This window comes from Pectinophora gossypiella, chromosome 9, assembly GCF_024362695.1.
Source record: "Pectinophora gossypiella chromosome 9, ilPecGoss1.1, whole genome shotgun sequence".
In the NCBI taxonomy this organism is placed as follows: Eukaryota; Metazoa; Arthropoda; class Insecta; order Lepidoptera; family Gelechiidae; genus Pectinophora; species Pectinophora gossypiella.
Genome location: NC_065412.1, coordinates 10,599,977 through 10,613,658, shown reverse-complemented (window position 1 = coordinate 10,613,658; position 13,682 = coordinate 10,599,977). Strand labels below are relative to the sequence as shown.

Below are 13,682 nucleotides of genomic sequence, written 5' to 3'. Positions count from 1 at the left end.
TATAACCAAACTAGGGATCACAAAGTGATTTTCGCTATGTGTCCTTACCGGGATTTGAACCCGGGACCTTCGGATCGTGAGCCCAACGCTCTAACCACTGGACCACGGAAGCCGTACACATACACTGTAAAGATGATAGCCATACACTGTCTGCAATAATATTAATAATAGGTAATATGTAATAAGATAAAGAGGCTTTTAAAAAAATCCCCCAATTCCATGCAAAGGATTATTCATAAGATGAAGGGTTTAGGAAAGGGAAAGATGCCCTTTATGAGTATTTTGTGTGTGTGTGTGTAGAATACTCAGTTACTAAGTAGTTCACATATCAACTACCCATTATCAAGATCTAATCCGCTTCACGCCATGTGGTCACGACTCGATCAATCAAACACGAAGCACCATGACCCACGACCTCTATAATACTAGATAGTAAAATATTGTTTGTAAATAAAGGCCATCTTTATTATCTGTATGAGAATAATAAAAAAAACTAAACAACAAACTGTTTATTAAGATGTTATCCAGACAATTTATTCGATTAGAAATCGATTTCAATTGTTTTTATTTCTGTACCTCCAGGAAGTAATTAAAAGATAAATAAAAGTCTTCCTTTGGTTATGTTGGTACCTTAAATCATATTTTTCAATTTTTTTTTCTTTTTTATGGCACTATTGCCTATGCTCGCTTATTACCAACATGGGACTTAAATATCGCTGTGTAGGAGTATGTGTTATATATGCTATACACCTTTGCCAATCCTTTTGGAGATACAGGAGTGAAGTTATGTTGGTTGTTGAATAAAATCTTCCGTCACATCTGTCCTGCTAGCTGCAAATCATTATATCCATGATGACACTTCTACGAATACAGATGATGTCAAATCTGTGAAATTCAAACAATTCTACAAAGGGTCTATTTTTCAATTTAGTTTTACTTCAAGACTCAAGTGAGATAAAGGAATGAGATCCCTCTTCAGCCCCCATTTGGCCAGTCAAAAACGGGAAACCGCGTCATCACCGTTCAACAAAAATGTGGTGGTACATGAAATTCACACGCATATTCGAAGTATACCTAAATGTCGAACGCGAACATATTCGAATGACTAGATATAACGTTACGGACATTATCAGTTCGTTTAATAACATTAAAGCCCCTGATACTGACAACATGTCTGTATTTTTAACGCCATATTCAAAAATCCGGCGCATAAATACCCGGAACTGTAAACCAGATTCGATAGCGAAAATTTTAAAATTCACTGAATTACGTAACATTATGAATAATCCCAGGAAATGCAATCATGGGAATGCTTCATTTTAATATTTAAATACCACGAAATGTAATAGAACTGGATCACATAATAATTGACAGTACCTATGCTGCTGCTTCTACATAGACTCAAAAATACGCCCAAATGCTACTAAAAAAGAGTGTACGATAAAGTTCTGACTACGCGAGGCCGATAAAATATCACACCACATTGCAAGATTTACCATAAGCAACAAGTTGTCTCAACGTGTCAGAAAAATGGTTTCAGGAGAAAAATGTATAAAAACTGAACAAGTCGGAATTCGCCGTAAGATGTCTTCAATACGTAATTCTCATAAATATGCAATACAAGCGCGCCACAAAAAATCAGCTTTCTTTTCCCAGACACTTTTCGCATAAGCATTAAGAAATATTGAATAAAGATGTAAAGTCAGTATTGAAACTGAAGCAGTAACCTAAGTAACTGGTCAAAGGTAGGTACATCCATCGCAAGATGAACTGAACATCTACGCTTCATCGAACTTTCTGTTAGACCAACATAGGTGGTGAGTCACATCGTCGTTTATAATGTTCAAGCTTACTGTTTTAGTGAAAACACACATCAACACAAACACTAAGTAGGTACTCGTATTCATATGTGTCCGCAAGCAGTCATATGCTTATAAGATTTGGCACAATCTAAAAATATTGTCTAGCCAAATAGTGCTACAATCACGACAAAATTTAAAGCAAAGAGGATAATAATATACACAAAAAAAATACTTAATTGCAAATTATTTGAGCATTGTATCATAAATATTTTCATAACTTTCTTAATTTTATGTACCAAATAAAAAAGATTGTGAAATTTTTCGCTCAAAGGATTCCGTCGAAAACGAGTGTGGGTGAATGTGCCGGATTTTTGCTTTTTCTGAATATGTTTCACATGTCGCAAAGGAACGTGTTTTTTAACTTTGATTTATTTTTTTAACTTTAATTTTTATTTTTTCGTCAAATGTAACACGTTTTCAAAACAAACATCTTCTCTTTGAATTACGCCCAGGCGAAAACCAAAACCAATCCAATTAAGTTTATATATGCCGTACCAATTATCCAGACACATCACGTCAAGGAAATGGAAAATATTATAAAGTTATTTATCTAGTTATATTTATACTACTTTTGCATTTACTAAGTACTCACCCGGATAAAAGATCTTATGTAGGACAAAAGCCTAAGAGTGCCCAGGTGGATGCCAACCTTTTCTCAGGGTAATTTCTGAGAATATTGTGTTAAAGACAAGCGGCCAGAAGTGGGTCGCTCGCGATAGAGATTGCGATAAACGCTGAAAGAGGGTAAACCGTTCAACCGTTCAAGCGGGGTAGATACCGCGATCCTGATGTGTCTCTTGTAGCGAGCTCATTGACTGCCTCTATGTCTAGATGGGGTCATCTGAATCGTTGATCACGTTCTTCGTTATTTCGTACGAGTTATTATCGTTGGAGTAGCCAGAGCAAGTTATTCTGGAAATGCTTCATCATATCAGACAATTCCATTTGATCACGGAATTCCGGATCAGCGCGTTGTTAATTGGCACAACGGAACGTGTAGCGTGTGCTGACGAGCAGATAAACTGTTACTATCTGTGTGCTGACAAATCTGTGGCGGTCTCTTTATTGGGATTACTGAAATATCTGATGACATCGCTCAAATCTGATTAGGTAGAAGTATTTCGTAACTCCAGTTACATCGTTTGGAAAGTGACGAAAGAGTCTTCCTCTGTCGGATTGTGAGGTAGAATACCAACCTTATCAACCCAGGCCCCTGACATGGCTTATATAACGACTACGTACTTATATTAATCAGGAAATAGTAACCCGGACCAACGGCTCAACGCGCGGATCATCTTACTTTCAGAAATCAACATAAATTAAGGAAAGAGGGATCACAAAGTGATTTTTGTGGGCCAGAGTCGCTCACGACCCTACACATCATTCCTGGGTGGTGCCAATCGAGCGACACATTTACCAATGGCTTCAGTCGTGGCTGGTTACCACCCTCCAGACAAAGAATAGCCGCTATCGACGAAACTCGTGTTCCGGAATGTTGTCTGAAGAAGCTGCTAGGAGAGGTCCGGGCAGTTGTACTATGCTTGTATGCCAATCATAGGTGCCTTGGCGCATTGCTGGACCAATTGCATCTCTTCTCGCACCACTGATTTCTCCCTGCCTGCTCAGTCTTCCTCAAATAGAGTGAATAGGCACTAAGTAAGTGTGTGCCATCCTAAGCCACATTACAAGGGAAATTGTGGTCAAACGCAAATCTATTTTTAATAAAAAGAAATACTAAGTAAATCATTTTCTGTTTGTGAACTTCCCTAAGTACGGGTAAGTGCTACAAAAACAAAAAATAACTTTAAAAATAAATATTTTATGTATGACTATGACATTTTAATTGGGAGAAATCTTGAGAAGTTACAGCCTTTAACACTGTCTGCATAATAACATAACATAGGCTCGGATATTTTCTCAATTGCGCTAGTTGAAGCAGGTCCCCTGCTAATTTCTGAGGATATGTCAGTGGATATATCTCTCATAAAGCCAAGTTACCCTTCAGCTCGTCTGTTCATAGTAACACAAATGACGTTTACTGATTGCAGATATAACTCAAAGAATAAAAAATGTGCTAGTTAGAGACCCCCACACTGGCAGGACGACGACGCTCGAAAGACGCTAGTGTGGGGGTCTCTTAGGCCTCGGTCTCGAATTTAGCGGGCAGCGGAGCGGCAGCGGCGGCGGCGCGGGAGAGGGGCGGGCAACGCATACCTGTTCTCGAAACCAGCGGGCAGATCGCGCGGCACTGTAGCGGTTAGGGATGCAAAACTTTTAAAAATATCGATATATCGATATCGATATTTATCGAATTAAGTCGATATTGATATATCGATATATCGGACTGGTGGGACGATATATCGATATTTCTTTATTTATTTATTTTATTTATTTATTTATTTGTACACAATGACACAGACACAAGAAACATACAAAGAAAACAGATAGTACAGGCAAGCTTATTTTTAAACAAAGAGATTTCTTCCAGCTGACCTAAGTGACAAGAATATTTTGTAAATAATCCCATTAGCTACTAATTAATTTGTAAACCATAATAAAAATTGTAAATAACATAATAAATAATTTTTATATTCACCTACCTTCAATATTCAGTTCGTTTTTTATTTCTTCCCATAAACGATTAATTATTCTTCTATTTTTATGGTTCACATCTTTGCTGTTCCATATGGGTCTCCTCTCAAAGATTGCCGAAATAATTTGCTCTTGCACGTCCGAGGACATTTTGATACCTACGTCACGAAAAAAAAGTACAACACTATACTACAATGCAGACGCGCAACGGTCACCGCTCGACTCATGGGCGGTTATCTTCATACATATCATTCTCGCATTAAGTCTATGGTTGCTCATATTGAAGATGACAGTTCCACCCCGCCCCTCCTTCTTACTTCTTTCCTATTTCGCCTGCCATGCCATAGTGCAAAGACCAGTCGCCATCTTGTTCGACTTGACATTTTCAAAGTGCCTCTACAACATTTAAGTCGTTTAATTTCGTAACTTATCCTCTCAATTTTTGTAGCTGTATTATCTAACTTTCACCATGTCCCATAAGTGTAGTGTTGTGAGTAGTGATATTAGACGAAAGGACGTAAATTTTTATAGATTTCCAAAATCTGAGACAGAACTCCAAAAATGGGTAGAGTGCGCATTGGTTCTGAAAGATTGCAAAGTGTGCTGAACTTACAAAAACAGAAAAGGTTTTTCTCATCGCCACGCGTGAGATCTCGCCTCCGCATCGACGCTTATCCAACATTATTTAGTGCTGATGAGATCACTACTGATATTGGGGCATATAGCTTACACCACGACGCCGATGGAACCAGTAAGTAACCTCAGAGTTATTTAAAATAATGTACCACATTATTTATTATTAAGTTGCTATTTTATTAGCAATTGATGATCTGTTTGTTGTTCTGCTCAGATAAGTTGGTCTGTTTGGGACAGTTGGTAGTGAAAAGAACAGTGGCAGAAGTCTGAGAATGCAACTCACTGAAACATTTATTGCTTTTCAGAAAATGTCTCTCATGAGCACAATTTTTGCAAGAGGAGACTGCATGAAAACCATTCCTACAGCAAAGTTGAAGTTCCAGAGAAAAGTAGTGGTAAGTTTTACACATCTTGATTAATATTTATGATATACACAAATATCCAGTTACGGGCAATTATTTTGATATTGTTTTACTTTTCATATTTATCTACAGATAGAACACAAACAAAAATTGCGCTCGACAAAATGGACTAGGTATGGATGTGGCGTAGTAGGATGTTTATTTGTTTCTGTCGATTTAGAGCTGTTGTGAGGTTATTTTTTTTTTATTTTGTGTTTCTTATTCCAGATGCACACATTTACTCCACACCTCGACGCCCTAGACGAAGAAGGCGTGTGATTGTCACGAAAAAGTCTGACATCAATTTGTGCAAGAATTTACTCTGAGTACATGAGACCCAGAAAACAATCCATTAAAAAAATAAAATAATTAATAAATAGCACTACCTATTTCATTTCAAATTCCCATTTCAAATGAAAATAATTAGATTTTATCACGAGGGTGAAAAGGGGAGGCGATTTAGGCTTAAAAAGGCTAAAATTTCTACCACCCAAACCTATTAACTTCCAAAGCAAATAATTCAATTTTAAAAAAAAGAGCTGTCATGTTCTATAAGAGCAGTTTCCACAGAGCAATTTCTTTACTATGGAACATTTCCGTCTGATGCGTAGCATCTCTACTTGGTCTGTGGCTCGACTGGAGTGCACCGCTCGTTGCCCGCCCCCGCGCCGCTCCCGCGCCGCTGTTTTCGAGACCCGGTCCATTTGACGATACGCATAAGATCCTGCCGCTCCCGCGCCACCGCCGCTGCCGCTCCGCTGCCCGCTAAATTCGAGGCAGAGGCCTTAAAAGTGCATGCGTCGCTAGATGAATTAGGTACCCACGCTTCACTGAACTTTATAGTCCGCATAATAGAAATTGCCTTGTATAGTATAAAAAATAGAATGTTATAATAAATAAAAATAATATAAACATAATATCTAAATAAAAAAAAAATCTAAATATAAAAGGAGAAACTGACTGACTGACATATCAACGCACAGCCTAAACGGCTAAACGCAGGCACTTGAAATTTGGAAAGAACGTAGCTAAAGTACCGTAGAGGTGCACTAAGAAAGGAATTCCCGGAATTCCCACGGGAACGGGAATAAGCGGTAAAATCCTTTTGTATGAAAAATCTAAACCACTTATGATAGACGCTTGAAATTTGGCATGCATGTACCTTAGTTAACTTAAAGCTTAGTTGCAACAGGATATTGCAAAATTCCCACGGGAACGGGAGTTACCGCGGAAAAACATTTGTATGAAAAAATTGAAACCGCGTAAGATAGATGTTTTCAATCTAGCATGCATGCATACCTTAGTAAAATGAAGTTTAGTTATGGCTGTATTTTGATAAATGGGAGTTAGAGGGAAAAAAATGTATGAGAAAAATGTAAACTGCATAATTTAGATGCTTGAAATTTGATATGCACTCCCACACACACAAAGATCTCTCTTTTATAACACGCCACGCGGACGAAGTCGCGGGCAACAGCTAGTATAATTATATATAAGAAAAAGGTAATATTTTTCCAAATGAAACTAAGCAAGGCACTCGTATTCTGTTCTCGATAAAACCATCACTTCTTATTACTTAAGATGACGGTACGAAAGCCTAACTGCCACAAAAATCTACAAGGCCTATAACACGTGTACGTAATGTTATAACTTTTTATGAACGTGTACTGAATATATATACGATGAAACTTTACACCGAAAGTAAGGCTATATCATAGATAAGTTAATATTACTTACATACATTTCTCAAGTACGGGAGCTGGAAGTCTTCAGGAAACAGTCTTTGTAGGTTGACACTTTTGGTATTTGTTTTTTTAAACCCTTCATACCCCTTCCTCGAAGTCAACAGGCACAAGCTAGTCATCCGCTTATAACGTCAAAATGGGAAATTCATATATTTAAATAATATATGAAAATCCCATAGTGCCATTTTACGATTTGCAATTCAATTCATAATAGGAACATATTATTATGATTTATCAAAAGTGGCCTTTTTAGCCCCCCAGATCTATTAGATAAAGGTGAACGAAGCCACAATTCATCAGAACACAACTTGCAGCTACATCCGGTGTCGGAACCTCATGGTGAGAAGTTAACAGTCCATCACTACTAGATAAAATTGTAATCGCTCATAAACGCTAAACGCATCCTCTGTTTTCTTTTACTTCCACCACACCTCAGGCACTTCATACAAAAATCTTATTCTTATCGTGTACCGCCTAGTGCGAGCGAGACAGATAATCCGCGTGCTGCACCTTACTTCTTAAAGGTTAACAGCCATTCAAGACTAAAGTAAGCCCCAGAAGGGGTGAGGAAGGCGCCCGATACGAATTTGTGGGGGCGAAGAGATAAGTACCGTTCCATACTTGGTATCGTTACTGTTCTTTATTCTATGCATACAGTCCTAATACTCCTGCTGAGATGCTTTTGCAGCACGTAAATTTTTACGATATCTCCAAAAAATCAAATTCAGCGAAATTCCGAACTCAAAATATGTAAATTTTGGGTTCAAAATATATCTGTTTTGAGTTCGTAATTACGCTGAGCGCTGATTAATTTTATCCCTCAGCAATATGGCAGAGTAATAAAATATAACAAGAGTGGTACTTAGCTGGAGCAATAACGAGCAATCAGTAGATTCGAAACATTTTGTTGTGAGACCACTCATTTTGTTCTCCCAGAGGTCTCGAGAGATTCTGTTTGATGAAACGAACGCTCTTAGAAGATTTACGAAGCATTTTATGTACGAAAGTGAGTAGAAAATACCCATTAGTATTTTATTGTTTATGGTGGAAGGTACTGGGGGGATAAATTGGTTGATAAAAGGAAGGGAAGGCAGTTTTTTTGTTCTTTAATAATATCATTGTCTATGCGAATTGCAAGGAGTACGCAGTCACTGTGTTGTATTTTTTTAAAAGAGAAGTGAAATAAAAAAGTGAAGAATAATATCCCGTTTCATTCAACAATACTTACTTTTTTATTAATTTGTGTCTCAAATGGGTGAATATCAAAATGTGTCAAGTTTGGTAGCGACTGTCATATAATTTTTTCGTGAAAAATTGGGGAAATTGGGAATTGAAAATTGGATCTTTTTCATGTCGGAACCCAATTTTTCACGAAAAAATAATACGAAATTTCGCCACCAAACTTGAAATTTTGAGATTCACCCAAATATAGGTTCCAGGTTCGTCCATTCATGCCCCTAGCATTATCCCCAGGGTTCGCTTACCTAACTTGAAGATTTGACAGGTCCGGTATTTACAAAAACGACTGCCTTTCTGACCTTTCAACCCGCGAAGGGAAAACCAGCCCAATGCAGGTTAGGTCACATACCTCCGAAAATGCATTTCTCGGCAATTGGGTTTCCTCACGATGTTTTCCTTCACCGCTGAGCGCGTGATAATCACTACACAGTATAAAACAAAGTCGCTTTTTCTGTCGCTATATCCCTATGTACGCTTAAATCTTTAAAACTACGCAACGGATTTTGATGCGGAATTTCAAGAGGAAGGTTTATATGTACAATAACATCCGCACCCGAGCGAAGCCGGGGTGAGTCGCTTGTTTCTGATATTTATAGGTTTGAGGTTCATGCCTTAATGACGATAAGGATTGCACCTGGCAGTTAAAAGTAACTGAAAGAAGAATTTTGAAATATGTTCTGACCTCGAAAACCAATTTAACAGTCTTGGTAAACGGTAATCATGTCCGCTTTCAATACAGGAAGTATTCTAAATATGTTTTTTTTTATTTATTCTCTCTGTTTATAAAATAAATAAGTAATTTTCACAAGGGAATAAGAAACAAAACTAATATACGAGATGTCTGGCACACCCAGGAGTCAGATTGCATAGTCCATAAAGTTTACTTACTGCACAAAGAAAGGGACTGAAAATAACACTGAAAAAGGTGCATTTGTTTCAAGCAATCTCAGTTTGTGTTGGATATGGAAGAGGAAGTAAGGTGCATTGCCGAGAAATATAATCAACTTGTTGACGTGAACGTCTGCCGGACGTTGTACTGTCCTTTCAATTTCAGCTTGTCCGGAATTTTCCAATTTCCCGGAAAACGTTTCAATTTTTCTTTCCTTCAAAATCTTATTCGGACTATAACGATTATTTAAAAAACCGCTAAATCGGTCTAGCGGTTCTCACTCATCACTTTTTTTTCTAAAAGACATAGCCCTTTATTTTTCTCATTAACTACTAAAAGTACAGATGCCCACAATACACGCTACTCACAATTCACATATCTTATCAACAATTGGTAACGGTCTCAGTAGTCTACTCCGGAGGTCCCGGGATCGAATCCCAGTGGGGACTTATCTCAAAAATGACTTTGTGAGCCCTAGTTTGGTTTGGACATTGCAAGCTGATCATCTGATTGTCCGAAAGTAAGATAATCCGTGTTTCATGAGACACGTTAAGCCGTGGGCCCCGATTACTACTTACTGATGTAAGTACATAGTCGTTAAAGAGCCATGTCAGGGGCTTTTAACTTTTTAACAACCTTGGTGTCAGGGTTGATGAAATCGCTAACCCACCTCACAACCCACACGAGTGCAGAAGAAGCAAGTCGTAAAACAGACCGCAAGCTACAGAAATGTTTACACAGAGACGAAATTCCGCAGTTTTCGGAGTCCACCATAGTTTTACCACTCACTATAGACTTTATAATACAGATAATGATACTCTTACTCTACCTACTTCATACAAAGTTCCAACTCGGATAAAAAACAAGTGAAAATTAGGTGATAGAATTCTACCCACGGAGCGACAATGTGGAGTTAAAAACTGAGGCTTTTAAAAAGTTGAGTCTAGCTGTGAAACTGTGAGATAGAAGGAACTGGCAACGAGCCAAGGAACTTTTACTACGTACTAGTTCTCGTGATCCTGTTAGGCAGCACTAGTCACATACGATGTCTTGCGTGATCGGAAGCCTTGTTATCTCTGTCGGATTCTTCGTAAAGTTGTCCGAACAAATAGTTTTCTACAACAAACCACGTCAAACATAAAAAGATGGGCAAAGTGCCTACTAAGGTTACATACTTTTGACAGATACATTGTAGAACGTAGTATCACTGAACCTAATCAGTTCCTAAACGGATTTCAGTACTTACTCTAAAAGAATATGTTTTACAGAAAACAGCAGCTTTTACACTTTGAAATGAATTGCACCAGAGACAGTACAAAGAACAAGAAAATCAAAAAAGACTCAGTATTTTTTTCAGTAAATACTTAACAAGCTGCACAGCATAAAGCTTTTGCTGGTAGCTTTACAGCACATAGACATAAAGTCTAGTTATAGAAGTTGTTTATTCAGAGGAGACTATTATGTTCCAGTTAGGCTGAATCAGACTTTTTAGAGCTGTGAGGATAGCCAGTATGTTCCGTCCTCTAGAGGGCCTGACGTAATTTTTTTTTAGGACTTGTCTTATTCTGTGTTTGCCTCCGGTCATAGAATAACGAACAATACTACTTATGGAACGGTAACTCTCCTCCCGCACCAATTCGTATCGAGAGCCAATCTAACCTGACACTTCATACAAACGACCTCGTTTTACACAGACACTCCACATTGACATAATCGTACACGTGCAACTGTGTGTGTGGCGTCTGAGGGCTGCCAATTACAATACCTTATCTAACCGTTATTACTTACTTAGTACTTAGGTAGGTTTATTTTATTTATTTACCACTCAAATCACAAACAAAAAAAAATAATAATGAAAGGGTCATAAAAAAATAGGCTTTACACTTGACTAGAAAATTCAGTAAACTAATTAATTGCCTAGGTTCCATTTTAGTGCATGTTTTGATGAACAATCACCATGAAAAATAAATATCTATAAGCACCGTGTAGGCGGACCGGCGCGTGCAATTACTTTGAGATCACATATTCGAATCAGATAAAAGAACGTCGGCGTCCAATTTCAGAATTCGAACTTTAAAATTAAACATAAAAAAACAACGGTCCGCGCGCAGCTTTCGCGATTCAAGACTAAACTATGTCCGAAGGGGGTGAGGTAAACCTAGCTCAGACGCTGGTAAGGAGCAGAAAGAGAGGAGCGTTCTATACCTAGGATTATTCCTTATTATATACTTAGTTTTAGATGGCTGTAAGTCGCCAAGGAGTAAGAGAGAGAGAGAGCGCGCAGACTGTGTTGCTCGCACTTACGCGGCTCACGGTAAGATTTTGTTTTGTATCCCCCTCAAAATAGAAACGAACTGTAGTACACACCATTGTATTATTCCTTATTCTATGACACCGGTTGTGTTACTCTTAAACCAGCCTAACGTATACCGGCTTGGGGTTTCTGTTAGCTTTCGATATTGGAAAATTGTATTGCTTGTTTACAATGTTCTGGATACTAGTTGAAGATTTTCAAAGGTTTACCTACAGCTACGCGGAAACTAGTAAACCGAACCCGGGTTAAAGTTGTTCAAATTCAAACTTCGAATATTCTGATTTCTGGACGTATACAGGTTATTACGAGTACTATGTTTATGCTATGTAATCATGTTTGTACAAGTAAATTGTGCCATCATGGTATAAGAAAACCAAGTATGCTCAAAAGTGACAGCTAACATTTCAAGGTTAGCCCAGCTGACGTCATCTCACCCTGAGTTGCCATTTCGAAAAAAATAACATACCCACGACCAATGTTTTTATATTTACTTTGCAAGGAAATTCTGAAATTTTAGTGAAAGATTTACTTACAGTTTTACCACCTCACAAATAAAAAATAAACCAGGGATGAACGTGGGCTTAAATATTTGACAGCTTAGGTTAATGATTTTATACATATACGTGACAAGTAATAGTAATTAAATACTACTGTATTGTTGTTCACTTAATTGTCAATAATAAAATTTACGTCCTTGTTATTTTTGATAATTTTTGTACTTGATGTTGGAGATACCATTTTAATGGTATCACAGTGGTAACACTTACGTCATGAAAGGGCTTGTCATAGGATTGAACATACCTGGTTTTCTTATACCATGGGTGCCATAACTTAATAAATTTCTTACTAGATACGTGTATTGCAGCAACGCAACCAGCCGCGAAGGAGAATTTATTGTTGTCTCTCTTAATTAAAGAAAAAGAGCTTAATATTGTTCCTGTAATTGGAAGACAGTGTTTTTCCAGTTTTATCTTTAACTAGCTTTTTCCTGTCTACAGTGAAATAGTTTTGTTTTCCTTTGACCTTATTGATTGTCTTCTCTCGTTGACAGCATTTTCATTATTAAGTCCTGATACACAGATACTATCTGTACACACCGTTGTAAAATAATTATGTAAAAAAACGAACAAAGAGAAATCTACCTAAGCTCCTCTTGAAATAAAATAAAGAATAATAGGATATTTACATGGTGAATTGTATGGCTACTAGCGGCTAACCCCCCCCCCCCCCCCCCCCGCTTGGCATAACTACCGAATGAGACCCTCAACACTTCCCATTTGTCCGGCCAAGTAGTCAATGCCATATGAGGCAAATCTACGATAAGTCAAGTTAAAAAAAAGCTTGGTATAACTGGTACTGTTAACTGATGATGGATCAACACAATATACTATCCCACATTAAAAAAATAACGTGGATAAAAATGTGGGTGGTTATCAAATTAACCTTTTCTCGCAATGAAATCAATACAAAGTATTAGTGACATCGTAACGAAAACTTTGAGGGATGATTCAGACCATGATTTTGAGTTGATATCAATGGAATTCCGTCGCATGTACATTCATTTTTCTTTTGCAGGATGTGATCCGTCTAGAAACCCAGTACTGGTCTTTGGTGGAGATTCCTAAGCAAGAGAAGGCGGAGACGGTTCCAGCGTTCGTTCTCCGCGCATGCGCGATCATGGAGAAGACGCAGAAGTCTGGGGAGGGGGTCAAGACTTCCACTAAGCTTGCTGAAGAAGCAGCCGACCGGAAAGACCGAATAGAGAGGCTGAATGGTATGCTTTTTACCTACATAAATATCCTACAGTAATTTTAACAAAATCACATTCTAACGTGATTTTTGTTAACAAAATATAGGCACGCTAGTTTTAATACGGGTACAAAAAGATCACCAAATTCAAAAAAGTTCGAATCGCTTTCTCGGGGATTAGTCTCTCCGTCCCGATTCCTCAAGAACGGATCCATATAATCATCAACGCCTTTATGAAAATGATATTCTGATGTG

At 37.9% G+C, this 13,682-nt stretch overlaps 2 protein-coding genes across 2 annotated transcripts in view; both read left to right on the top strand.

Annotated features, from left to right (window-relative positions):
- Window positions 1–13,682, top strand: part of LOC126369807 (uncharacterized) — a 192,400-nt gene that overhangs the window by 170,389 nt on the left and 8,329 nt on the right. Inside the window, exon 4 of the mRNA XM_050014370.1 lies at window positions 13,254–13,452. Within this exon, the coding sequence (XP_049870327.1) occupies window positions 13,254–13,452 (199 nt within the window). The remainder of the gene's footprint in view (window positions 1–13,253; window positions 13,453–13,682) is intronic.
- LOC126369730 (uncharacterized) lies at window positions 5,009–5,838 on the top strand. The gene is made up of 3 exons (XM_050014312.1): window positions 5,009–5,205; window positions 5,396–5,485; window positions 5,720–5,838. The coding sequence occupies exons 1-3, from the start codon at window positions 5,016–5,018 to the stop codon at window positions 5,815–5,817; spliced, it is 378 nt and encodes a 125-aa protein (XP_049870269.1). The 5' UTR covers window positions 5,009–5,015; the 3' UTR covers window positions 5,818–5,838.